Source organism: Cryptomeria japonica, chromosome 10 (assembly GCF_030272615.1).
Source record: "Cryptomeria japonica chromosome 10, Sugi_1.0, whole genome shotgun sequence".
Taxonomy (NCBI): domain Eukaryota; kingdom Viridiplantae; phylum Streptophyta; class Pinopsida; order Cupressales; family Cupressaceae; genus Cryptomeria; species Cryptomeria japonica.
Window position 1 is genome coordinate 11,999,772 of NC_081414.1, and position 26,401 is coordinate 12,026,172.

The 26,401-nt window shown below is 38.4% G+C and overlaps 1 protein-coding gene across 3 annotated transcripts in view; it reads left to right on the top strand.

Annotated features, from left to right (window-relative positions):
• LOC131069371 (translation factor GUF1 homolog, chloroplastic) overlaps nucleotides 1-26,401 on the top strand; it is a 291,243-nt gene that overhangs the window by 252,027 nt on the left and 12,815 nt on the right. For all 3 annotated transcript variants that reach the window (XM_058004741.2, XM_058004742.2, XM_058004740.2), the window contains one exon: nucleotides 25,087-25,164. In XM_058004741.2, coding sequence (XP_057860724.2) covers nucleotides 25,087-25,164 — 78 coding nt within the window. The remainder of the gene's footprint in view (nucleotides 1-25,086; nucleotides 25,165-26,401) is intronic.

Here is a 26,401-nt window from a genome sequence, read left to right on the forward strand (position 1 = left end):
CAATGATCAATTAAAACTGATATTAATCTTATTGCAATTTTACATGAAAATAGAATCAATAAATATATTAAATTTCCAATAGCAAATGGCCTGCAATATTCTGGGAGACAGTCGATATTGTTTCTGCACTGTAATTATTTTGTACATCCACAATACGATTGTCTCCCTCCTTATATAAGGAGAGAGACATGCCTTCGTAGAGGCATGCCTCTACGTGGATCATGTCCACGTAGAGACATGTCTCTCGGCCGTGTAAGAACACCCCGATACGTAATGTAATGCAATCGATAATTATTGGTAACCAATTTGCATTTGTTACATTGTTTATACGATTTGCCAAACGCACATAATCTGATCGATAGTAAATTTTCGATATGCATATGATTAAATGTTATTTGATATAATCAAATTAATTATATGTGTATATTTAATAATGTATAGTTATACATTATTAAATATATACATATGATTGATTCATAATCATATTTCAAGAGTAATATTTAAGCAAGAATCTTATTAAATACATAATGCAAATAATGGATTAATACTTGTAGAGGACAGATATCAAATGCTTAAGGCTGATAGGCCAATTAAGTATTTGATTTCATCGATTAGAATTATTTGACCGAAGCTACAAAACATTAACACTCCCTCTTAGCTAGGGAGGATTAATTCTATCCAGAACATAATTGATCCAATAATATCACCTCACCGTGATATCTGAGAGATATGGCATGTACACAAATATCAAGTCACATGATATTTGCCATGACTCTCATAAATATATATATATATCTATATATATATATATATATATATATATATATACTGGCATCACGTCACATGATACCTATCATAGGGATATAAATCATGGCATATCCATGAATATTACGTCACATAATATCCACCATGATTATCTCAACTATTATGGTTATCCATTGATATCAAGTCTCATTTTGAAAAATCATCATCTTTCAAAAATGTTCACAGGGCCCAAGCAGTCATGGAGTCTCACACATGACAAAGGGTTTACACATTAAACACCTTTTAGTACAACAAAATTTAAATAATTTAGATTTTATTCTCAAATTAACTTATATTTCCAACCATACCAAGTTTACCCGGAAGTGCTCAACCTTTGTCTTGGATAGAGGTCTGGTGAGAATGTCTATAGTCTGTTCGCCTATACTAACATACTTCAGCTGAATCACATTCCTTTCAACCATGTCTCTAACATAGTGATAAGGAATCTCAATGTGTTTAGACTTGTCATGAAACACTAGATTTATTGAAAGTTTTATATAACTCTGGTTGTCGCAATGGATGATAGTAGGGTTCAAAGGTTGTCCAAACAACCCCACAAGGAGTTTCCTTAGCCATACTGCTTCCCTTGCTCCCATGGAAGCAGCAATGTACTTGGCTTTTGTAGAACTCTGTGCTACTGAGGATTGTTTCCTACTGATCCAGGAAATCATAGCTGATCCTAGGCTAAAACAAGACCCTAATGTGCTCTTCCTGTCTACCACACTTCCAGCCCAATCTGAATCAGTGTAACCATGAAGATCTGGATCAACATTAGTATATTTAAGACCATACCCAATAGTACCACGTAGGTATATAAGAATATGCTTCGCTGCAACCATATGTATCTCCTTTGGTTCACACATAAATTGACCAAGTGCATTAACTGAATAACAAATGTCAGGCCTGGTGTTAACCAAATACATTAGGGACCCAATAATTTGCTTGTATAAGGTAGGATCTACAAATTTTGATTTTGTTGTTGCTTCCTTTAATTTGTGCAAGTTTGTTTCCATAGGAGTAGACAGGTTTGCATTCCATCATTCCAAATCTTTTCAGAATGTCAATAGTGTATTTTCCTTGATTTAGGATGATGCTATCTGCTTGTTACCAAACTTCTAAACCAAAGAAATAATGTAAAAGACCCATTCCTTCATGTCAAACTCTGAAGCAAGGTCTTGCTTACATTTGGCAATTAGGTGATCTTCTCTTGTAATTAATAAGTCATCAACATATAAAATGAGAATCAACATTTCACCATTTATTACCTTGAAGTACAAATTCGGATCTGCATCATTCTTGAAGAAGTTTAAGCCCAGAAGATATTTATCTATTCTTTCATATCAGGCTCGAGGGGCCTGTTTGAGCCCATATAAGGCTTTCTTCAACTTGCATACATATGCATCATTTCCATGTATGACAAACCCTTCAGGCTGCTCTTAGTATGCTTCTTCTTCTATTATCCCATTCAGAAAAGTTGTCTTCACATCCATTTGATGAATCTTCCATCCTTTAGATGCAGCAATGGCAATGACAACTCTAACAGAAGTATATCTGGCAACTGGGGCAAAAGTCTCTTCATAGTCAATCCCTTCCTTTTGAGAGAAACCTTTGGCTACAAATCGTGCTTTGTATTTCTCAATGTTGCCATCTGCCACATGTTTGATTTTGAAAAGCCATTTTGAGGATACTACTGATTTGTCTTTAAGTCAGGGCACAATGTCCCAAACATCATTCTCAATGATGGATTGATACTCTTATGTCATAGCATCCTTGCATACTTGATTTTCAATGGCCTCCTTGACACTGGAAGGCTTTGATTTGATGATCTCACTCATCAAGGCAACATAGCTGGAAAACCTGTGAGGTCTTTTGATTTCCCTGAAGGTCCCTTGTGGTGCTGCATAGTCTTTAGCTTCTTGAATCATTTTTCTTGCCCAAAGTGGCCTTTTTCGATTCATATGAGTACCTTTGGTTTCATTTGTAAGATCCATGAGATCATTTTGTCCTTCATTTTCTATTACTTCTTGAGTCTCCCTCTGAATCTCAGGAGCAAGATCCTCTTCCATGTTTAGAGGAGATTCTAGGTCTTCTGACTCTTGAGTACTTTTAGATTTTCTGAAAGCAATATCTTCTTCAAATATAACATCTCTACGTAATTCAATTTGTCTTTGTCCAGGTATATAGATTATGTAGGCTTTAGATATTTCACTATAAGCTACAAATATGCCCTTTTTGCCTGAGGGTTCTAATTTGGATCTTTTCTCTTTAGGTATATGAATATAGACCGGACATCCAAAGATTCTTAGGTGACTTATGTCAGGTTTAACTCTAGTGAAGGTTTCTTCAGGGGTTTTGTCATCTTGGAGAGGGTGAGGACTTCTATTTTGTACATATACAGTAGTACTAGAGGCTTCAGCCCAAAAAGAAGTTTCTAAGTTTTGATCATACATCATAGCTCTAGCATCTTCTACAATAGTTCTATTCTTCCTCTCTGCCACTCCATTTTGTTGAGGATTATAAGGAACTGTATACTCCCTTTTAATCCCAGCATTTATACAAAAGTTTTAAAGTTATTTGAAGTATATCCCCCCCCATTATCTGTTCTTAGTATTTTAATTCTCTTACCAGATATATTTTCTACTAGAGCCTTGAATTCCTTAAATCAGGATTTCTTCTGACTCTTTACATTTAAAAAAATATATCCATGTCTTCCTAGAGAAATCATCTACAAAGATAACATAATACAAAATCCTCATAAAGAGGTTACAGACATAGGTCCACATAAATCAGAATGAATAATTTCTAATACATTTTTAGATTTGCTATCACTAGTGTGAAGCGTACCTTTTGTGTTTTTCCCTAGAGCACATCCTTTGCATGTTCCTTCATGATTTTGCTTTAGTTTAGGTAGACCTATCACCATTTTTTGAAGGGAGAGCTCGGAAATGAAGATGTCCTAACCTCTTGTGCCAAATCTAACTTGTGCTTGTTGACTCATGCATTAAAGCTTGAGAGGAGGAAATACAAAGTTTGTAGAGGTACCCATGTCTTACTCCAATAGTATAGGCCTTCTTGATGGTTGAGTTCTTTGGCCATGCCAAGACCTTTCCTTCCATAAAGGTGATTCTATATCCTTTGTCTTCAAGTGCTGAAATGGAGACTAAATTTCTCTTTATCCCTGGGACATATAATACATCTGTGAGTTGAAGGGAGATGCCCGAATTTAGGTTTATAGTACAGGTCCCAATTCCTTTTACAGGATAACTTGAATCATCCCCAATAGTTACTTCCTCATCAGTGTTTTCTATTAGGCTATCAAGGTGTTCTTTGAATCCTGTAATGTGACGTGATGCTCCACTATCAATTACCCAGGTATTAGGGTTAGTTGATACTTGACTTGAAAGAGCTGAGTAGAACACAAGTTTCTCTGAATCATTCTCTATCCTTGACTTACTAACTTCTGCAACAATGGCTTGAGGTCTTGGTCTGTCCGGACACTTTATGGCATAGTGCCCATGTTGGTCACATCTGAAGCATTGTATTTTGGTCATATCCCTCTTCCTCTTGGATGAGTATTTTCCTCTTGAATCTTTGTCCTTCCTTTTGACATTCTTTTTCTTTCCCTTTTTGTGTGAAGAGGAGTTCAACACATGAATGTCTTCATTGATAGGGCTTTGACCATCCCCCTTGCAATTAGCCTGGATTCTTCTTGAATGCAATCTATTTTTAATCGATCAAATTTTGGAAGTTTTGAGTGAGCACTAATTCCTTGTATGAATCCTTCCTATGAAGCAAGCAATCCATTTAATGCTAACATAGTTAGCTCCTTGCTATCTATAAGGTGACCAATGGTGGAGAGTTGGTCCTTTAATTCTATGATCCTCATGAAATACGATGTAATGGATTCTCCTTTGTTCATCTTCATATGGTGAAGTTTTTGTTTTAGTGATAGAGCCCTGCTAGTATTGTTTATTTCATACATGCTTTCTAATGTTGAGAACATTTTGAATGATGTATCTAACTTGGAGATTATAGGTACTATGTGATCCTTGACTGCGTCTACTAACAACTTCATGGTCTTATTGTTGTTCTTTATCCATTGTCTCTTCTAATCTTCTTCATCCAGTATAGTTGTTTCCTTTAATACAAAGGCTTCTAACTCTTGCTCTCTTAATGTGATCATAATTCTGAATTTCCATGAGACAAAGTTAGAGGTGCCTTCAAGACGATCCTCAAATCTAACACCGTTGGCCATTAGGGGAAGAGTATGTGTTTTGAATAAATTCAAATGATAAATTCTGACTGCCTTTAGACTCAAATCTGATTGGATCTTGCTTAGACTAGTTCTAATACCATGTTAATGTTTATATCAGATTTGAATATAGGATCTTTTAAATCTTATTAATGCAATTTCCACTTCTTATATCTATATAAGGATTCCTCTGTATATCAATTAATTTAACATGAACTGCTGTACAATGATCAATTAAAATTGATATTAATCTTATTGCACTTTTACATGAAAATAGAATCAATTAATATATTAAATTTCCTACAGCAAATGGCCTGCAATATTCTGGGAGACAGTTGATATTGTTTCTGCACTGTAATTATTCTGTACATCCACAATACTATTGTCTCCCTCCTTATATAAGGAGAGAGACATGCCTCTACGTGGATCATGTCCACGTAGAGAAATGTCTCTCGGCCGTGTAAGAACACACCGATACGTAATGTAATGCAGTCGATAATTATTGGTAACAAATTTGCATTTGTTACATTGTTAATATGATTTGCTAAACGCACATAATCTGATCGATAGATTAAATGTTATTTGATATAATCAAATTAATTATATGTGTATATTTCATAATGTATAGTTAATTAGTTATACATTATTAAATATATACATATGATTAATTCATAATCATATTTCAAGATTAATACTTAAGCAAGAATATTATTAAATACATAATGCAAATAATGGATTAATACTTGTAGAGGATAGATATCAAATGCTTAAGGCTGATAGGCCAATTAAGCATTTGATTTCATCGATTAGAATTATTTGACCGAAGCTACAAAACATTAACATTATAAAGCTAATATGCTCTCTTCAAATATATACATATTATTAATTCATAATCATATTTCAAGATTAATATTTAAGCAAGAATCTTATTAAATACATAATGCAAATAATGGATTAATACTTGTAGAGGATAGATATCAAATGCTCAAGGCCGATAGGCCAATTAAGCATTTGATTTCATCGATTAGAATTATCTGACCGAAGCTACAAAACATTAACATTATAAAGCTAATATGCTCTCTTCAGACTATTTGTGCCATCAATACCTTATCCTTTCTGTAAGGGCTTTTGCTACAACTTCATAGGAAAGATTAAGGAGGGTAATAGGTTGCCAATCACTTACCCACTCCCTTTGGATCCCTTAGGAATGAGTTTGATCAATCTTTCATTAATGAGGTCATCCATGAATACCCTTTTGATGGATGCCTAACACATTAAATAATGCTGGCCAATAATAGGCTAGATCTAGGGTTTAATTTTTGTTTTCATTTTCTTAGGAAACAATTTTTCAATCGACAATTTTATCAAAAGGTTGGGTTTCCTAGTATATCGGGAGAGCTTTCAAATTGCTTTCATGGATTAATGTTTCAAATTTATAAAGAGCAGTATACCATTGAATCCATGGTTTCATCGTGATCCTTGAAAAGGTTGAACTTTTTTAAGGTTGAGTTCCAAATTCAAAAACACTAACGTATGTGCATGATAGGGTATTAGTGGATTCATCATGGTCAAGGTTCTAGTGTCAAGGTGTCAAGTTGTTAATGGCAAGATTTTTGTTAGATCCATGTTCATGAATTTTCATTGACTTTTAAAGCCTTCAAGAAAGAGTTTTCCCCTTTCAAAGGATTAAAAAAATATTCAATTCAAAGTCATTTTAGATTTTCAAAAATCACTTTAGTGCCAAAAGTTTCTGTTTTTCTAACATTGCCACATCAAGGAATTGTCAATCATTAGTTGTGGCCATTTCAAGATGTAGAAATGAGCCTATTATTAGGCTTTAACTTATTTGTTGTTTTGAATTAGTTTCATTAGAAGTAGTTTTATTTCCTCTTTATTATAGATAGGGATATGACCTCGTTAAGTTGTACTTTTCTAGTAATAGTTTATTATTATTTTATCCCTAAAAGTTACCTTTTGAGAGCTTATAAATAAGCTATGTTCCATGGAGTCTTGCAATGGCGGGACCAAGGGCTTAGATTTGGAGACAATGATGGTGGGATGGTGGTGGGCAATGGTCTAGGGGTGGACTCCCCAATAGGATTGAGGGGTAGTGCCCTTTTGGGGGTTTGGGGTAGTGTCTCCAATTGGGTCGAGGTGCAATACCCCTTGTAGGGGTTTGGGGAAGCATTCCTAGTAGGGTTAAGTTGTTCCACCCCTCATGGGGGTTTGGAGGCAATGTCCTTAACAAGGTCAAGGGGAAGCACTGCTCATGGGGGTTTGGGGGAAACATTCCTAGTAGGGTTGAGGGGCATTGTGGAAGTTTGGGGTAAACCATTTTCACAAACCTTCATGGTGCATGTCATTTTCACAATTTTATCACTATGTTTTCTACAACACAAAATCCATACAATTTTTTTTTTTTTAAAAATGCACTTTTTGAGCTGAATCATGTTAGAAACTTCTAGGTATTTTTGGTGTGCTTGGAGAGACACAAGAAAGTCCCTTGAGGTTCTTGGGGATGTCTTGGCGTCTTTGTGGTATCCCAAAATAGGGGGACATCTTGGAAATGTCCCCTCTTTGAGGGAATGTGCTAGAAACATCCCCAAAGACTTGGTGGTGGCGGTGGAATGGGGATGTGTTGTGACGTATTCACACATCGCCCCATTGCAAATGGGGACACCTACTTTTTTTGTTTTCTGGGGTTTGTTTATAGGTCTTTTAGAGTTTTGTCCTCAGTTACCGGTTCTTGCCAAAAATGGCCGGGTCCTGGTCCTGGTTCATGCCCGGTCCTGGTCCGAGCCTGGTTCGACCTGGGTCCCACCCGGGTCCTGCCCAGGCGGCTGGGTTCCCTGTGGGTCATGCAGGACCCGGGTGGGACCCAGGTTGAACCAGGGGGACCCGGGTGAAACCAAGCCTGTGGGTTCCCAAAATTAGGGCCCACGGGTTAGAAAACAAAGAAAAACAAATTTTTTAATCTTATTTTAACATTTTGAAACTTGAAACTTGAATATTATCTTTTTTGCAAATTATGAATATGATATTACATTTATGATTTACGATATATCAATATCAGAATATTTATTGGCATTGGCAATTATGGATTTATGATTTATGATTTATCTGTTATCATTTATGTATCATTGCGTGGGAAAGTTACATTGTATGTTTCATATTTGTATGTTTGAACTGTGAACATATAGAATTTTGATGTTTGAAGTTTGAACATATATATATAAAAAAAAACTAAAATATATATATATATATATATATATATATATAAATAAATTTTGCCGAATCCGCAAATCCGTACTCGAATCCGAACTTGAATTCAAACCGGAACCAGTAACTTAGGTTTTGTCTAGTATCCTTTGCATGCTGAGTGTTGCCAGAGGGATCACTAAGATAGCATGCTCTGTTTTAACTAAAGGTGAGTCAGTGGATGCTCCGGGTTAGGGTCATCTTTGAAAGTCTTCCTTAGGACAAAGTTTTCCTCTTGTTGCTAATTGTGTCTTGTTTGAGTTTGAGGAGGTCAATGAAGCTTGGTGCGTGAATATCCTCTTTGAAGGTCTGAGTTAGGTCAAGTTGGTGAGTGATGAAGTCTGGAATGTCATCTTGATCTTCAAATGTCCTAAAATTTGGCTGTCTGGAATGTCATCCTGATCCTGAAATTTGACTAAGTCTGGAAAATTGAAGAATCCTCCAAAAACTAGATTTTGCATTATAACTCTTGGAGGTCCGAAACCACTCTCAAACATCCTGACAGTATATATGGAATATAACTGTTGACGTGTATTTTATACACAATCATACACAGAATAAAATACCTAAAGGCATCTTATCCTCTCTTGAATAAAGTCGCTAACTGCTGAAGATATCGCAAGAAGGATCAGTTAGGATGACTCCAATGTTCTTGTAAGTAGGGTCTCTACGTGTGGATAAGCACCAGTGGTCGTTGTGATTTGCTGTGTCCTCAAGGGGCCTTACGTTGCCGAAGATTTTGCTGAACTAAACAAACTTCAAAAAATAACAAAAGGATAGGGTTTTGCAAGAGGTCTAATTTAGTCTAACCCTAAGAATGACTTCATGTGGACAAGACTTGGCAAGATTCAACCAACTTCAATTTTGCCATAAAATAACAACTCAATTGAAATTGATGCGATCTTCTAAGGTAACAAATGGTTCTTCAACACATCAAAGATCAAAGACACTACCACGAAGGTACATATCCAAGATACAATAACGATTGAAGGTTAAGTGATTCGAGTATTCTCCAGTCGACCACGCAAGGCGTTCCTACAATCAGCAAGAAGCTAGTGGTTTGGAAAGCGAATCCTACCAAAGATCAAGTCCAACACTTTGTCCTTCGAATTAACACACTACTTTGTTCGAGAAATGATTCAAGAAAATTGAACAACCATGAAGATAACTAAGAGACTTGCAACAAAACACCATAACTTCAATATTTCATTGATCTCAAAGCCATCATGTACAACAATTGTTTGAATTCTTTCTTCAAAGCTCAATCTTGCTACAAAAAAAGTAAATTGCTTCTAAACTCTAATCTCTCTCTAATACTGATTTTCTAGCTATCTCTCATTGACAAAATGAAATGAAATGAGGGCATAAATAGCATCCTCAATTACAATGAATGGTCCAGATCAAAAGTAGATCAATGGTCAAGATCATGACACCTAAACCCTAATTAGGGTTTGTTACAAAAGTTCCCCTTTTATTGCACAACATTAAATGCATAGCCAATTATAAATTTGGCACGAAAATCTAGGAGACATAGACCAATGACAATTAAGGTGCCATGTCATCTATAACAACCTCTCATCTAGAATCTTATTCCCTTTCCAATGCTCCTTTTTAGCATATGCAATGAATCTTGACACGATTCCTTCGATTTCAGCAATTGGAATCTCGGGAAGATTCTTCATTCTTTCTTCCAAGTGGATGACCTGATCAAATGCATCTAGAAGAGCTGCGTCCCATGTAAGTTCAAGTTCCTTAGTCTTTTCAATCAAGAGCATGGTAGCAAACATCTGGTCCTGTTGCTCATCTGTAATATTGGCGTCCTTGCAAAAGATGACCTTGATTCTATCCTCCAATTCCTGCAAATCCACATCTGTCTCAACTTCGATCCTCCTGCCAAGAATGGTACGAAGTACCTCAAATACTCTGTCCTGGATCGGGTTGATCACCTCCTCAACATGACTGCACCTAGTACTGATGTCCTCGAAGAGAACTTCCTTCATTTGGAGTAAGGTTGACCACTGAAGTAAACTGTGAGGTCCTCCATCCATAATCTTTTCCTGCGCTAAGACCTTCCTCGATGTTTGTCTAATTACTTTCAAGACAGGAATGATAACATCCTTGGTATGAGCAAAAGCGGCCACTGTTATCATCAAGTTATGGATAATCTCAAGAACCTGAATAGCTCTATGAATAGTCTTCATCATCCTTGTTGTAAATTCTACGGCAACTGTGTGAGATTTGTCCATCCAAGTACTCATACGCTGGACCATACTCCTGAATCTCTCCGCCTCACCAATTGATTGAAGGGGAAGTGCCTGTATGGGTGATCTTGCTGGATCCTGACGTCCTAAAGGCTGATTGAGATGGCTGAAATATGTTCTCCGTGCACCGACCTCTCTCTCAAGCTTCCTATTCTTCTCCATTTCTTCTCTAAGCTTGTCCTTCAATGCCTCAAAGGAATCTGTGGCATCATCTAATGTTTGCTCGGCTGTGGATGGACCTAGCTCAAATGTCTCTACATCATATTCCTCTGCTAGGATCTCCCCTTCATACTTGTCCACGGACGGTGTAGCTATCTGTAATTTTCTGGATCCAGTCTCATCTCTAATCATCTTGGACATCTTGGTAGCCTTTCTCTTCTCTGTCACTTCCTGGGAATGTCCAACAAGGCTCTCTAAATCAATCACATTGTCTTCGTCCTCGATCACAATCACCTTCGTTAATCTTTCCTTCAACCAATCTGGGATGGCTGATCTTGTCTCTTTGACCTGTATTTCCTTATGCAATATTTCTTCTTCTCTGTGAGGAGATGTTACCTCGTCATTGTTCTTGTCTTCATGTAATTCATAATCTTGGAGAGATCCACTTGGTGACCCTTGAGGTACCTGTCCTTCTTTATCATTCTGAACCATCGACCATAGACTCTTCCACTTCAAGTGTCCTTTTCTCTTGTCGAGAAGATGTACCGGATGAACGATCTCGGCTGGCCTCTTGTTTCTTCTTGGAAGATTCTCTCTTTCCAGGTCTCTCTTTCCTCTTCGAGCCTCTCGGATGGAGATCGCCTTCACTTGCACTTCGAAGGTTGCCTTCATTTGCATTTCTGGGATTAGGATTACCTTCGCTTACACTAGCTCCACCCTCGGCTGGTCTCTCCTCCAAGGTGAAAGTCATAGCTATGCCCTGCTCTCTCAACTTTTGATGCTGCACATCAACCCATCTGCGAGTACAAGACAAGACCGGAGCCATCAAAGCATCTAGATCCACGACCTCGGGCTCATTCCAATCTAACCTTATTGATTTGCTTTCTCGATCATAAGATGATTGGAGATGTCTGTCACTGTCCTGAGCTTGGTCGGCCACTCTGTAAATCTTGCATTTCATGATGAAATCCAAAGGCAATCTAGAATGCATCTTTCTTTTTACTTTAAGATCATCCAAGAGATTCATCATAAAATCTTCTATCTGAAACTCATGCTTAAACTTCCTACCGACTGTCTCCTCTATATATCCATGTGGATCAAAGCTTTCCCTCAAGGCAAAGAATGAAAAAGAATACAAAGCTAACTCCTTCTCTGCGTCATCCATGGCTAAAGCATTAGGACATACCTCAACTGAATTGCCCAATATGATAGGTACCGGAACTCCATTTCCATGTCTGTGTCTGAATGCCTTCGCATAAGCTGCCAACTGTCTTGTTACCTCAAGTAACACAATTCTGTCTGTTGGATATCTCGGCAACATGTATGGAGGTGAAGGACATCCATGAACTCTGATATAAGTAAACTTCGGAAATTGGATAAACCAAGCACCGTACCTCTTTACTAGTTCCTGTGCATCCTGAGATAATCTGTTGTGAATCCCGCCTTGCAACGTCCTTGTGATGTTCATAGTGAAGGTATCATTAACTAACTTGTAGTTGCTTCCTGGCGGATGATGCAAGTGAACATAGGAATCACAAACTCTGACCTCGCCGGGTCCTCTTCCAATCACTCCTCTGTGAGGTAGTCCTGCGTACTCGAAGCTCCTGATCAAGGCATAGATGACGTATGAACTCATGTGGAAGGACTTGGTAGCTTTGAGTCTCCTCAACTGTACGTCCAAGCAATGGCTAATCATTCTAGCCCAATGAATTGTTCCTTTACCCTGAACTATCACTTGGATGAAGTAGAACATCCATTTTTCAAAGTAAAAAGCCTGAGGGGTTCCTGTGACTCGGTTGAGCATTGTAATCAAATCTCTGTACTCCTCCTGGAAATCAATCCTGTGTGGTGTGTTCGGTACCTTGCTCAGGCGAGGACGACTCTTGAGTAACCAGTTCTTGTTGATGATGCTTAGGCAAGCATCTGGATCATCTTCGTACATGGACCTGGCTCCTTCTATGCTCTTGTAAATCATATCTCTGTGCTCTGGAAGATGGAAAGCCTCACTTATAGCTTCCTCTGAAAGATAAGCTAAAGTGTTTCCTTCCTTGGACACGATCGTTCTGGACTGGGGATCATAATGACGAGCACACTCGATCATCAACTCATGACACTGTACTACTGGAGGGAAGCCGGCCGCCTTAATGATGCCACTTTCAATTATCCTCCGGGCGACAGGTGATGGCTTGCCAATGTAAGGGACCTCTCGAAATTTCTTTGTACTGAAGTTGCCCAAGTTGGTATCTCCAATGTTGCTCCATTTAGACACGATCTTGGTCTCCACCTCTTCGGTCTTTTGATCTTCCTTCATGAGAGCAGGACGACTGGTGGATGCTCCTGCCTTCCGGGTCGCCATACCTACACAACATTTCATAATAAGAACTAGATTTTGCAATGCATAACATAGATTAGATTAAAGATTAATTTTAGGAAACCTCATGATAAGTCTTTGAGTTATCATTTCCTAAAAACGATTAAGCTAATGGAATTTCAAAATTTCAAAATTCAAAATTTAAGATCAATATTGAAAATTTAGACAAGGGAAGACTTTGCCATACCTCACTTGCGAGCTAACTCTAAAAATGCAAAATAAGGCGATTTGTCTAGACAAAAATTGGAGTTTTGAAGTATCAATGCGATCCTCTTCTAGCAAAGGCGCCTTCCTTGTCAACTTCGCCAACCTGTGGGGTCTTCAACGTCTTGATGGCAAATTCGCTCCACCTCAAACCAAGTTCGCACTCCCCTTTGAATGGAATTTCGCACCTCTCCTTGATGAAATTCGCACCTTGTAATTGTCTTCTCCAAATCGCATGCAAAGGGATGATTGAATGATGTTTTAAAATGCCATATCACACCCCCTTTATATAAGCGCTTACCTCCCTAATTGCCTCTAGGCCGACTTGGAAATAAAGCAAATAATAACAAAAATTAAATAAAGGGAGGCCGACTTTTGTATAAATATAAAAATAAAACCCAAGCGCTCACCTCCTTATTTAATTAATTAATTAAAATACCTTTGTAATTAATTGTTTCGGTTTTTTTAAAAGGCAAAATTAATTATTAAATGCCTTGTGCGCACCCATTAAATGCCAATTTTAATTAAAAATATCAAGGTTTATCGAAATTTAGCATTTAATGCAATTTAAAAAATGATGTTGGCGCCTAGACATGGGAAGAAAAATGAACATTAACTTCATCGCTTTGGTCCCTGGGAGAGGGACAGGAGCGATTATGCATTTAGGTCCTCCATCTTTCATTTTTCACGTTTGAAATTCATCCCCTACGTCCAAGATGAGGTTCTCGCTATGTATTTTGATTGTGACTTATTTCATCTTTGGAAAGAATGCCTTTTAGACCATTCTCGCCCTGGTCCCTTGGTGAGGGACAGGAGCGAACTTGTATTTACTCCTTGGTCTTTGCCTTCTAAGTTGCCAATTTATGTCACAAGGCAAGTAACAACTTTATTCTTTCATTCCACGCATAGTTTACTTGTCTTTTACAAGGCAAATTTGATATTTGAGTGTTTATCGCCCTGGTCCCTTGGTGAGGGACAGGAGCGAACTTTGAATCCTAGCTCAAATTTGTCATCTTTTAACCTCAACTCCTCGTTCATTGCCTTCCAAACGATATCCTTGATCATATGTATCCTTGCCTTGTCAAGATTTTGAAGGAAAATGAATGATCTTGTGAAAATCGCCCTGGTCCTTGACTGAAGGACAGGAGCGATATAATCTCCTTAGCTCAATTGATCACCTTTTGACGTTAGATTTCTTTGCATATCATCTTCTTAAGATACCTTTGATATTTTGCAACCGCGCATAACCTTGACTTGGCATGATTTTTGAAGGAATTGGCCAATATGGTAAGTATCGCCCTGGTCCCTGACTGAGGGACAGGAGCGAATTTGGGCATCCTGGGCTTCATCCTTGTTCTTGCCAACTTGCAATCACTTTCACTATGAAGAATGAGGTCCTTTGATCTCTTTTGGCCACTTGAAACTTGATAAACCTTCAAAACTTAGGCCTTCATGAAGATTTCGCTCTAGTCCCTGGGAGGGGGACGGGAGCTACACTAAATTTCGCCCTGGTCCTTGACTGAAGGACAGGAGCGAACTTGGGCTTTTAGTGCAAAAATCTTCATCATATTAACTTGCAATTGTCTTTAAAGTGCAAAACAATGTCTTTTACTCCCTTTCAAACATTTAAAATGTGAATGGCAACTTAAATTTGGCCTCATTTGAAAATTTCGCTCTGGTCCCTGCCTAAGGGACAGGAGCGAATTTAGGCATTTTAGTGCAAATCCTTTATCTTTGGCGATCTTCATAACTTCGTCCTTCGTCAAGACGCATCAAAATGTCCTTGCCTCCTTGTATCCTGGCTGGGAGTGGTTTGAACTTGAGTGGAAGGCAAGATAATCATCATTTCGCCCTGGTCCCTGGCTGAGGGACAGGAGCGATTTTATACTTGTAGGCTCCATCACACTTTGCTAACTTCAAAAAATTATCTTCAATAGACTCGTTGTGCATCCCTTCATTCATCCATGGCTTGGAATTCATTCAAACTTGGCGAGAAATTGACCTAAGGCAAAAATCGCTCTGGTCCCTGACTGAGGGACAGGAGCGCCTAGGTCAATTTGGAGTTCATTAGGTGTCTTGCAATCTTCAATATGTATTCAACGGGTTCATTTCACCTTCCTTTCTTGCCTCAAACCCAAAACTTGCTTGCTTTTTGCCCGAAACATGCCTCATGAGGAATTTCGCTCTGGTCCCTAGGAGAGGGACGGGAGCTACACTGAATTTCGCCCTGGTCCTTGACTGAGGGACAGGAGCGATTTTGGCATTTTGGTCCATTTCCCTTCATGAAGGCATTTCAAATTATATTCAATTGATAAAACATATCTCCTTTGATCTCCTTTAATCGTCAAGTTGTTTAAACCCTGCAAGGACAAGACAATGTTTGGTTTTGAGCTCCGGTCCTCCACTGAGGGACAGGAGTGATTTTGACTCCTGGGGCATTTCCGTGCTCATGAAATTCTTCAAATTATATTCAATGGAGAGATAATGCCTCCCTTTACCACTTCCACTCAAAAAATCATCTTGATCCTGCAGGGACAGTAAGATTTTTGAAAACGAGCTCCGGTCCTCCACTGAGGGATAGGAGCGATTTTGCTCCTACAGGCCAAAATATCATGATTTCGGGATTTTGATCACTTCACAAGGTAAAAACAAGTCATTTCCAATGCCCGGGATCAAATATCAAAATTTTCAAAATTTGGTCAAAATCGCTCAATTGGACAAAATTCGCAATTTCATCATTCACACTTAGACAAAATTTAGACTCTTCATTCAAAATTCCAATTGAAAATAGACCAACTCACTTAGCCTCTGGCGAATTCACTTTATTCAAAATTGCACCCTACGAAAGGAAGCCCAAAAAAAGCTCTCAAGACTGACTGGACTTTGGCCTGAAAACGACAAAACAGAAACCCTAAGGCTTGAGCCTAAATCCAGACAACTGACAAACTAAACCAAAACCCTAAAAAGAAAAGCGAAAGGCGAGCAAAAACGAGCAAAAAGAGGGGGCCCCCATTTAAATGGGGCGATGTGTGAAATGGTCACAACAATAACTTAAAGTATTTCTTATACTTAAATGTTATATTCCATATATGAATCCTGACGGAGAGACCAAAATGTCAAATTTCGCTCTTGACCCTTCCAAAGGGTTCAAAGTAAATTCCAATTTCGCTCCTGACCCTTCCAAGGGGTCCAGAGCGAATTCCTCTATAGGACATTCTACTTTGATCCAAACTTAGAACTAACTCATTCCTAGGCATTATTGAGGGCAAAACACTTATTTGGAGTGAAGAAATATGAAAATGAAGTCAGGATTTGAGCATAAGGAGAAATTTCGCTCCTGACCCTTCCAAAGGGTCCAGAGCGAAATTCATATGAGACCCTTTTTTCTTCACAAAACCTTGAAGTGAATGCTAACTTGGACTGGAGGATGATCAGGAGAGGCCTAATAAGTTATATCTAAGCCAAAGAAGGGAGGAAAAAGGTGAAAATGAGCCTAAAATGAGAATTTCGCTCCTAACCCTTCCAAAGGGTCCAGAGCGAAATTCACTTTTCCTCTATTTTGCTCTTTGATATGGCCAAGTTTTGGATTTTTGAGGCATGGTTGAGGAGGCTTTGATGCATATTTGCCTTTGAGAAGAGGTTTGAGGCGATGAAGTGGTAGAAATCAACCCAAAAGGAGAATTTTGCTCTTGACCCTTCCAAAGGGTCCAAAGCGAAATTCCCTATAGCACCCGTCCTTGGCCTAGGTCTAGAGCGAAATTCCTAAAATCCACCTTTTCCTTTCATTTTTGTGTCAAGCTAAGTGTGGATCAAGGTAGATTGAGCTTTGAAGGACCCTTAGGCATGCCTTGGAATGGATTGTGGCCACCAATGGCCAAGATTTTGAGCTAGGACAAGGATTTCGCTCTTGACCCTTCCAAAGGGTGAAATCCTAAATAGGTCCTGTCCCTGGCCATTATTTTTTAGTGAAATTCTCCTTTCTAGCCATTTTGAGGGTCAAGCAAGTGTTGCATGTATGGGAGAGGGATCCTAAGATGAGAGTCCAAGTATAGAGAGTGAAAAGGATACACCTTGGTGAAGGAAAACAAGCAAGTCAATAATTTCGCTCCCGACCCTTCCAAAGGGTCCATAGCAAAATTCTCAATTTCACCTAATTTGCTCATGATGAAGGTCAAGAGATGGATTCCCAGGCCTTGGTGGAGAGAATACTAGTGTATGCTTGCCTTGGAAGGCATTTTGGAGTAGAGAAATGATAGAATTTGTCCTAGAATGTGAATTTCGCTCCTAACCCTTCCAAAGGGTCTAGAGCGAAATTCTTAAAACCTCTGTTTTGCTCCGATTTTGCATCAAGCCTGGTGTTGATTGAGATTAAAGGCATCCTTAGACATGCATTTGAGCAAGTTGTGGTCACAAAATGTGAAGATTTTATCCTAAAATGCAAATTTCGCTCTTGACCCTTCCAAAGGGTCCAGAGCAAAATTCCTTATAGGTCTTGTCCTTGGCCAAGGTCCAAAGCTAAATCCTCTCTTTTGGTCTTTTAGGAGGTCAAATCAATGATGTCTTAAGGAGAAAGCAATTCAAAGGTCAAGGGAAGTTCAAGGCAAGGAGATGATGAAATTTGAGCTAAAATGTAAATTTCGCTCCTAACCCTTCCAGAGCGAAATTCTTAGGGCTTGTCACTGGGGAGGATCTTGAGCGAATTTCATTCTAATGCCTTTTTGTTGATGATTTAAGGCTAAGTTACTTGTTCCGGTTCGGATTCAAGTTCGGATTCGGGTACGGATTCGCGGATTCGGCAATTTTTTTTTTTTTGGTACGGGTACGGGTTCGTCCATACATATATATATATTTTTTAATTTTTTTTTTTATATATATATATATGTTCAAACTTCAAACATCAAAATTATATATGTTCACAGTTCAAACATATAATTTAACTTTCCCATACAATGATACATAAATGATAATAGATAAATCATAAATCATAAATCCATAATTGCCAATGCCAATAAATATTCTGTTATTGATATATTGTAAATCATAAATATAATATCATATTCATAATTTGCAAAAAAGATAATATTCAAGTTTCAAGTTTCAAAATGCTAAAATAAGATTAAAAAATTTGTTTTTTAATTGTTTTTCTTTGTTTTCTAACCCGTGGGCCCTGTTTTTGGGAACTCACAGGCTTGGGTTCACTCGGGTCCTCCTTGGTTCGACCTGGGTACCATCCGGGTCCTGCCCAGGCGGCTGGATTCCTTGTGGGTCTTGCCAGGCAGGACCCACAGGGAACCCAGCCGCCTGGGCAGGACCCGGATGGGACCCAGGTCGAACTAGGCTCAGACTAGGACCTGGCATGAACCAGGACCAGGACCCGGCCATTTTTGGCAAGAACCGGTAACTGAGATTTAAGGTAAGAAATGCTATGATCAGGATAAATATATCATGTGTCCTTAATCATCTTTTGGTTTGCTTTGCAGATGGAGGATCAGACCAAGACAAGGACAACCTGTTCTAGTCCATCATCATCAAGGATATTCCAAAGGCATAAAGGTGGACTACATGTGTTCTAGGAGTTGCCATCTATCTCCGAAACCTTCACTTCACCTCACTAAGGAACCACAAGATGACAAAGAAAGGCTTCGCCAACACTTCAAGGCGAGATATGCTACTGGAGAAGGAAGACTTGACAATAAGGAAGCCTCATCAAGCAAAGGAAGTACATCATTCATGAAATTGAGACAGAAAAGAGATCAACCAAGACACAGACGTCAGACAAGGTGGCATCCAAGTCACTGCTCCTCCAGTCGGATTGGTTCACCTCAGCATGTCCAGATTCAATGTACTTGACTCATCGGAGGCGACACAAACTTCGGTGTACCTACCCCTGCTTCCTATTGGTCCTCGCTCCGGGAATGTAATTTTCTAATTGGCTAAGGAAGTTTGTTGTAACAAACCCTAATTAGGGTTTCTATCTTGTAATCCTAGCCATTGATTCTAAGTCAATCAGAGCCGTTTGTTAGTAAAGGGTTCTCTATATAAAGCCCTGGCTCCTCATTTGTAAAAGTTACTAGTTAATAGTTAGTTAATAGTGAATAGTCAGAGAGTAGGAAATAGTTAGAGTAGAGTAGAAAGAGAAGGCAAAGATTGTTGCCAAGTTATTGTTGCAAAAGACTTGTAAACTTCATTGAAGAAATGGTGAATTCTATGGGTCGATTCAACAATTTGCATGGTCTCTATACTTCTCAAATTTGATTTAATGTTATTAGGTGAATGGAAGAAATTTGTATGATCAACGGTGAAATTCGTATATCCATACTACTAGCAGTTTGTTGATTGCAGACTTGCCTTGCATAGTCAATTGGAATCATTCAGCTTAAGCTTAACTTCAATTATCTCTTCTTCATTGATATGCATCAACCTGACAGTGTCCATGCTTGTAGCGGTGATCTAAACCTCATAAAGCTTTCCTCAGAAGATCGCACTAATCTAATCTTGTGGAGATGATCCTAGGATGTCAAAGCAAGACTTAGTTAGAATTTCATCAAAGGTCATTCATTGCTCTTACGTTCTTAGTGTTAGAAATAGATCCCATTCCAACCCTTATCCTTTTTATCCCTTTTAAAAAAAAATCAAGGACTAGTAAAGACCCACGTTCCAGTGATATCCAAAGTAAATCAGACGTTCAGGTCGTCGAAAGTAAGTCCCCTTGTGATTCCAGCAAAATCACATCGTACCGCAAAGAGCTTATCCACACGTAGAGAACCTACATATCAGAACCTTGGAGCTACTCCGATTGATCCTTCTGCGAGATCTTCAGCATTCGGGGAAGCTTTATTCAAGAGAGGATAAGGTACCTTTAGGTATTTTATTCTGTGTTTGGTTGTGTACAAAAAACACATCAACAGGATGTTTACCCCAATTCCTCGTGTCTTAAAAAATCTGTTCGTGTTGGAAATGTCAATTTTTTTTGCAGGGACACAATCCTTGTGGAACATATTTATGCCTTGAGTATTGTTGTGACGTATTCACACATCGCCCCATTGCAAATGGGGACCCCTACTTTCTGCTTTCTAGGGTTTGTTTTTTAGGTCTTTTAGGTTCTTGTCTATTAGCCTTTGCACTTTGAGAGTTGTGAGAGGGATCATTAAGATAGCAGGCTCTGCTTGAGCTAGGGTCAGTCAGTAGATGGTCTAGGTCAGGGTTTCTTTAAGGCCTTCCTTAGGTCAAGTTTTGCTCTTATTTCTAGGTGTGACTAGCCTGAGTTTGAAGAGGTCAGTGAAGTTTTGCGAGTGTCATCTTTGAGAGTTTAAGATTGGTCCAATAGGTGAAAGATGAAGCCCTAGGCATGATTTGGTGTGAAGATGACTTATTTATCCTTTGGGAACGCCTTGTGCAAGGCCAGACTTGGTGAGATAAGCGAGAAAGGTCAAGAAACTTGAGCTAATCATGAAATTCGCTCATGACCCTTCCAAAGGGTCCAAAGCGAAATTTCACAAGGCACCTAATATTTGACCCAAGTCAGTGAGTGGTTGAGCAAATTTGCAAAGATATGAAAGGAAATGCATCAAAGGGTTGAGTCTTAGGGCGAAGTCAAGTCAAATTCAAGGTAAATTGAGCCAAGAATAGGAATTTCCCTCCTGACCCTTCCAAAGGGTCCAGAGCGAATTCCTCTATAAGACAATCTACATTGCCCAAAACTATGAATTAATCCATGACCCAGGTATTATTGTAGGCAATTCACTTGTTTGGATGAATAAATGTGGGAGATGAAGTCAAAATTTGAGCCTAAGGGTGAATTTTGCTCCTGACCCTTCCAAAGGGTCCAGAGCGAAATTCTTGTAGGACCCTATTTCTTCACAAAATCTTGAAGTAAATGCCAATTCAAGTAGCAAATTCACTTGATCATGATAGGAGGAGGCCTAAGAAGTTATATCCAAGCCAAGGAAGGGAGAAGAAGGGTAAGAAATGAGCTCAAGGAAGAATTTCGCTCCTGACCCTTCCAAAGGGTCTAGAGCGAAATTCACATAACCTTTATTTTCTTCCTTGTTATGTCCAAGTTTTGGATTTCTAAGCCATGGTTGGAAGGACTTTGATGCGTTCTTACCTTTGAAAGGTGAATTGAGGTGATGGAATAGTGAAAATCAACCCAAGATAGGAATTTCGCTCCTGACCCTTCCAAAGGGTCCAGAGCGAAATCCTCAATTTGACCCCCTATTTTGCCTAAGACGTTGAAAAGACCTTGTTTTGAGCTAAGTGGATGGCAAATGGACTTGATTGTGGTGCAAAGAGGTGAGTTTGATCAAATTTGAAGGTAAATTGAATGGAAGAAGTGAGAAATCAACCTAGAATGGAAATTTCGCTCCTGACCCTTCCAAAGGGTCCAGAGGGAAATTCCCCATAAACACTATTTTCCTCCTTGTTTAGACTAAATGCCTTGTTCCTTGGACATAGTGGGGGTAAATGGACATGTTTTTGCCTTAGGAAGTGAATGAAAGCTTTGAAAAGTGAGGATTTTGTCCAAGATTGGGAATTTCGCTCCTGACCTTTCCAAAGGGTCCAGAGCGAAATTCTCCATAAACCTCATTTTCTTCCTTGTTTAGACAAACATCTTAGTTCCTTGGGCATATTTGGAAGTGGATTGACATGTTTTGCCTTAGGAAGTGATTAGAAGTGAAGGAGTGAAGGATTTTGTCCTAAATCATGAATTTCGCTCCTGACCCTTCCAAAGGGTCCAGAGTGAAACTCTTGAAAACACCTATTTTTCCCTTCGATAAGGTCAAATCCTTAATTTCTATGGCGTGGTTGAAGGTGGATTGGTTTATATTGACTTTTCAATGGAGATTGGAGTAAAACAGATGAAGAGTCAAGCCTAGAATGTGAATTTCGCTCCTGACCCTTCCAAAGATTCTAGAGCGAAATTCCCAAAATCTCCTTTTTATCTCAATTTTGTGTCAAGCCAAGTGTGGATCAGGGTGAATTAAGATTGAAGATGTCCTTCATCATGCCTTTGAATGGCTGGTGACCACCAAAAATGAAGGTTTTTGAGCTAAATCTTGAATTTCGCTCCTGACCCTTCCAAAGGGTCCAAAGCGAAATCTTAAATAGGTCCTATCCCTGGCCATGGTTTTGAGCGAATTTCTCCTTTCAAGCCATTTTGAGGTCAAACAAGTGTTGTCTTCGTGAGAGGGGGATCCAAAGTTGAGAGTCAAAGGAAAGCAAGGTATGAAGAATGAATCTAGGTGAAGGAAAACAAGCAAATCTTGGATTTCGCTCCTAACCCTTCTAGAGGGTCCAAAGCGAAATTCTCAAAATCACCTAATTTGCTCATGATGAAGGCCAAAATGTGAATTCCTAAGCATTGGTGGAGCAAAGATTAATGTATACTTACCTTGAGAAGCAATTTGGAGCAAGGAAGGGATGGAATTGTGTCTTAATCATGAATTTCGCTCCTGACCCTTCCAGAGGGTCTAGAGCGAAATCCTTTGAAACTCCTATTTGTCACATTGTTTGAGCTAGGCAAAGGGCTAATTTTGAGATCATGATGAGAAGAGGTTTGAGGGCTACCTAAGATTATGAAATGATGAAATGAGGTCTAAATTGAGCAAAATAGCAAATTTCGCTCCTGACCCTTCCAAAGGGTCGTGAGCGAATTTTATTATAGGGCCTGTCCCTGGAGAGGATCTTGAGCGAATTTCATTCTAATGCCTTCTTGTTAATGATTTAAGGTAAAAAATGCTATGATCGGGATAAATATATCATGTGTACTTAATCACCTTTTGGTTTGTTTTGCAGATGGAAAAAAATCAGGTTAGGACAAGGACGACCTATTCTAAGCCCATCATCATCAAGGACATTCCAAATGCATGGAGGAGGACTCAAGGTGCTTCTAAAGTGTTGGAAGACTTCAAGTGTTCGAGGAGTTCCAGGCTATCCTCAAAAGACTTCATTCTACCACACAAAGGAACCACATGATGACAGAGAAGAATGACCTTACCAACACTTCAAGGCGAGGTATGCCACCAGAGAAAGAACACTTGATAGTGAGGAAGCCTCATCAAGCACATGGAAGTCAAGGAGGTACATCATTCTTTGCATCAAGGATAGAGGAGGATCAACCAAGATACAAACGTCAGATAAGGTGTCATCCCAGTCACTTTTCCTCCAGTCGGATTGGTCCACCTCAGCATGTCCAGATTCAATGTACCTCATTTATCAGGGATGACACAAACTTCAGTGTACCTACCCCTGCTTCCTATTGGTCCACACTCATTGAATGTAATTTTCTCATTGGCTAAGGAAGTTTGTTATAACAAACCCTAGTTAGGGTTTCTATCTTGTAATCCTAGCCATTGATTCTAAGTCAATTAGAGCCATCAATTTGTAAGGAGCTCTCTAAATAAAGCCCCGGCTCTTCATTTGTAAAGGTTAATAGTTGGTGAATAGTTAGAGATAGTCAATAGTCAGTAGTGGTAGTTCAAGAGTAATTAGTTTTTTAGGGTAGAGTAGAAAGAGAAGGCAAGGATTGTTGTCAAGACATTGTTGCAAAAGATATGTAAACTTCATTGAAGAAATGGTGAATTCTAGTGTTGATTCAACAATTTGCATGGTCTCTATACTTCTCAAATTTAATTTCATGTTATTAGATGAATGGAAGGAATTTGTATGATCAATGGTGAAATTTGTATATCCATACTACTAGCGGTTTGTTGATTGCAAACTTGCCTTGCGTAGTCAACTGGAATCATTCAGCTTAAGCTTAACTTTAATTATCGCTTCTTCATCGATATGCATCAACTTGACGGTGTTTATGCTTGTAGCGGTGATTTGAACATCATAAAACCATCCTTAGAAGATTGCACTGGCCTTGTGGAGATGATCATAGCATGTCAAAGCAAGACTTAGTTGGAGTTTCATCAAAGGTTATCCATTGCTCCTACATTCTTAGTGTTAGAATTAGATCGACTTAGTTGGAGTTTCATCAAAGGTTATCCATTGCTCCTACATTCTTAGTGTTAGAATTAGATCCATCTCCAACCCTTATCCTTTTTTCCTTTTTGAAAATAGGACCAGTAAAGTCTCACATTCCAGTGATATCCAAAGCAAATCAGATGCTCAGGTCATCGAATGTAAGTCCCCTTGTGATTCCAGCAAAATCACATCATACCACAAGAGCTTATCCACACGTAGAGACCCTACATACAAGAACCTTGGAGTTACCTCGATTGATCCTTCGGCGAAATCTTCAACATTCGGGGAAACTTTGTTCAAGAGAAGATACGATACCTTGGTATTTTATTCTGTGTTTGCATGTGCATAAAAGACACATCAACAAGTATATAATTTGTTAATGGAAATTGAGAGCAGACGTATGTGACAGAAATTTTCATAGTCAATATACTGTATTTTTGTGCAAGTGAATGAATATGAGTTAATGTTTAGCCTATGCAGTAGAGACTTGTGTTGAGGTTATTGATCCCATGTTTTTAATTGCATTAACTAAAGTTCAGTGAGTAAATCTGTCAAGCTTTGCATTTATGCTTTTTATTGATTAAGTAATAACATTGCATATCATTTAGCAATTTAATTATTATCATCTCGTGATGTTCATCCATTTGATTCTTTTTTTGTTGGTATAGATTTATTGGTCTTCAATTTGATCCATTTAATTCTTTTATTAGTTTATTAAAATGAGAATAAAAGAAAGTTGAATTACTATTATATTGGCTAATACAAACTGAAGTGGGCAAATTTGTATTTCTGTTTTATCTATACAGGCCTATAGTATAGGAAGAGCGTTAACTCAAAAGCTGAAGGAGCTTATACCTCGTCAGATGTTTAAAATTCCAATACAGGTAAATCTGAAGCTTCTCTAAGCAGATATTATGACACATGTTATATGTACTTTCTTGACAAACTGTTGCTCTTGTTATGGCTGTTTGGCATACTTTTTAGAAGTGCTTGTTCTCTTCCTCACTAATCTTAATGCTTGTTTATGATTATTTGACTTTGTACCCTTTTCGAATATAAAAATGTTTTTTCTTTATAAAAAAAAGCAGTTTAGATGCATGGAATGCAAGAATATTGGTTCTGATATTTGTCGCTTTACGTTAGTTGGAAATGGGTTTGTTCTGATTTTCTAATCTGGTATTGACCCTTTACTATCTTCTCATGAGAGTGATATGATTTAGCATTTGAATAAGCTAAGTTATATGACACAATGAGGATACAGTGCCATTTTAATCATGTCCACATAGGGTTTGTACAAACATTTCAAGGCAGGTAGTTCAAAAGATTTAGCTAAGGAAAGATGCCAATGCAATCTTTCCATGAGGCAAACTAGTATGCTACATTTTTGGATTTCTGATTGTGTGGTTGACGTACAAGTGAACAATGAAAAACCAGGATCAGAGTGGACAGGGACAACATGAAATCAAATTTTCATATTCAAATATCTCGTTCCCCTTAAGTGCTTTTGCATAATTTATCACACTTATAACTAGTTGTTAGGAAACACACTATAAAACTTGATTAGAAGTTGGAACTTCATTATATCAACTGTTTTGCAGAATATGCCAACACACTAGACTTCTACTTCAAACTTGAAACAACAAACACACACCATATATAGCTTGACTTCTCAACATTCTAGCAATCTTGTTACCAGCTGCTCTCACCCTCTTGCTTGCAAGCTTTCCCATACTTTACAAACTTCAACTGAATATTCATATTAAATGTACTTGTCTATTGTCAGAGGGGAGAAGAACCAGTCATAAAAATAAAATGATCCTTTTTCCTACCTTTACAAAATTTCAAGCATTGAGATGAAACTCATAATAAACAACTAAAGATGAATGGAATCAGCTACATGTTGAATTTTGCATCTTAACATGTGACGAAGCATCAACATATGCACATTATATTTCTTTGCAAGTGAAATAACTTGATAATGTGTTAATGAAATGACTTGTGCTGGTGTCTATGATTTATGCTTCTTTTTCATGTTAAATTTCAATTAGGTTAGCGTATCGGCCTAAGTAAGCTTTGTAGCTTCCTTCTTTTTTTTGTAATTTACGATTATTTTAATAATAT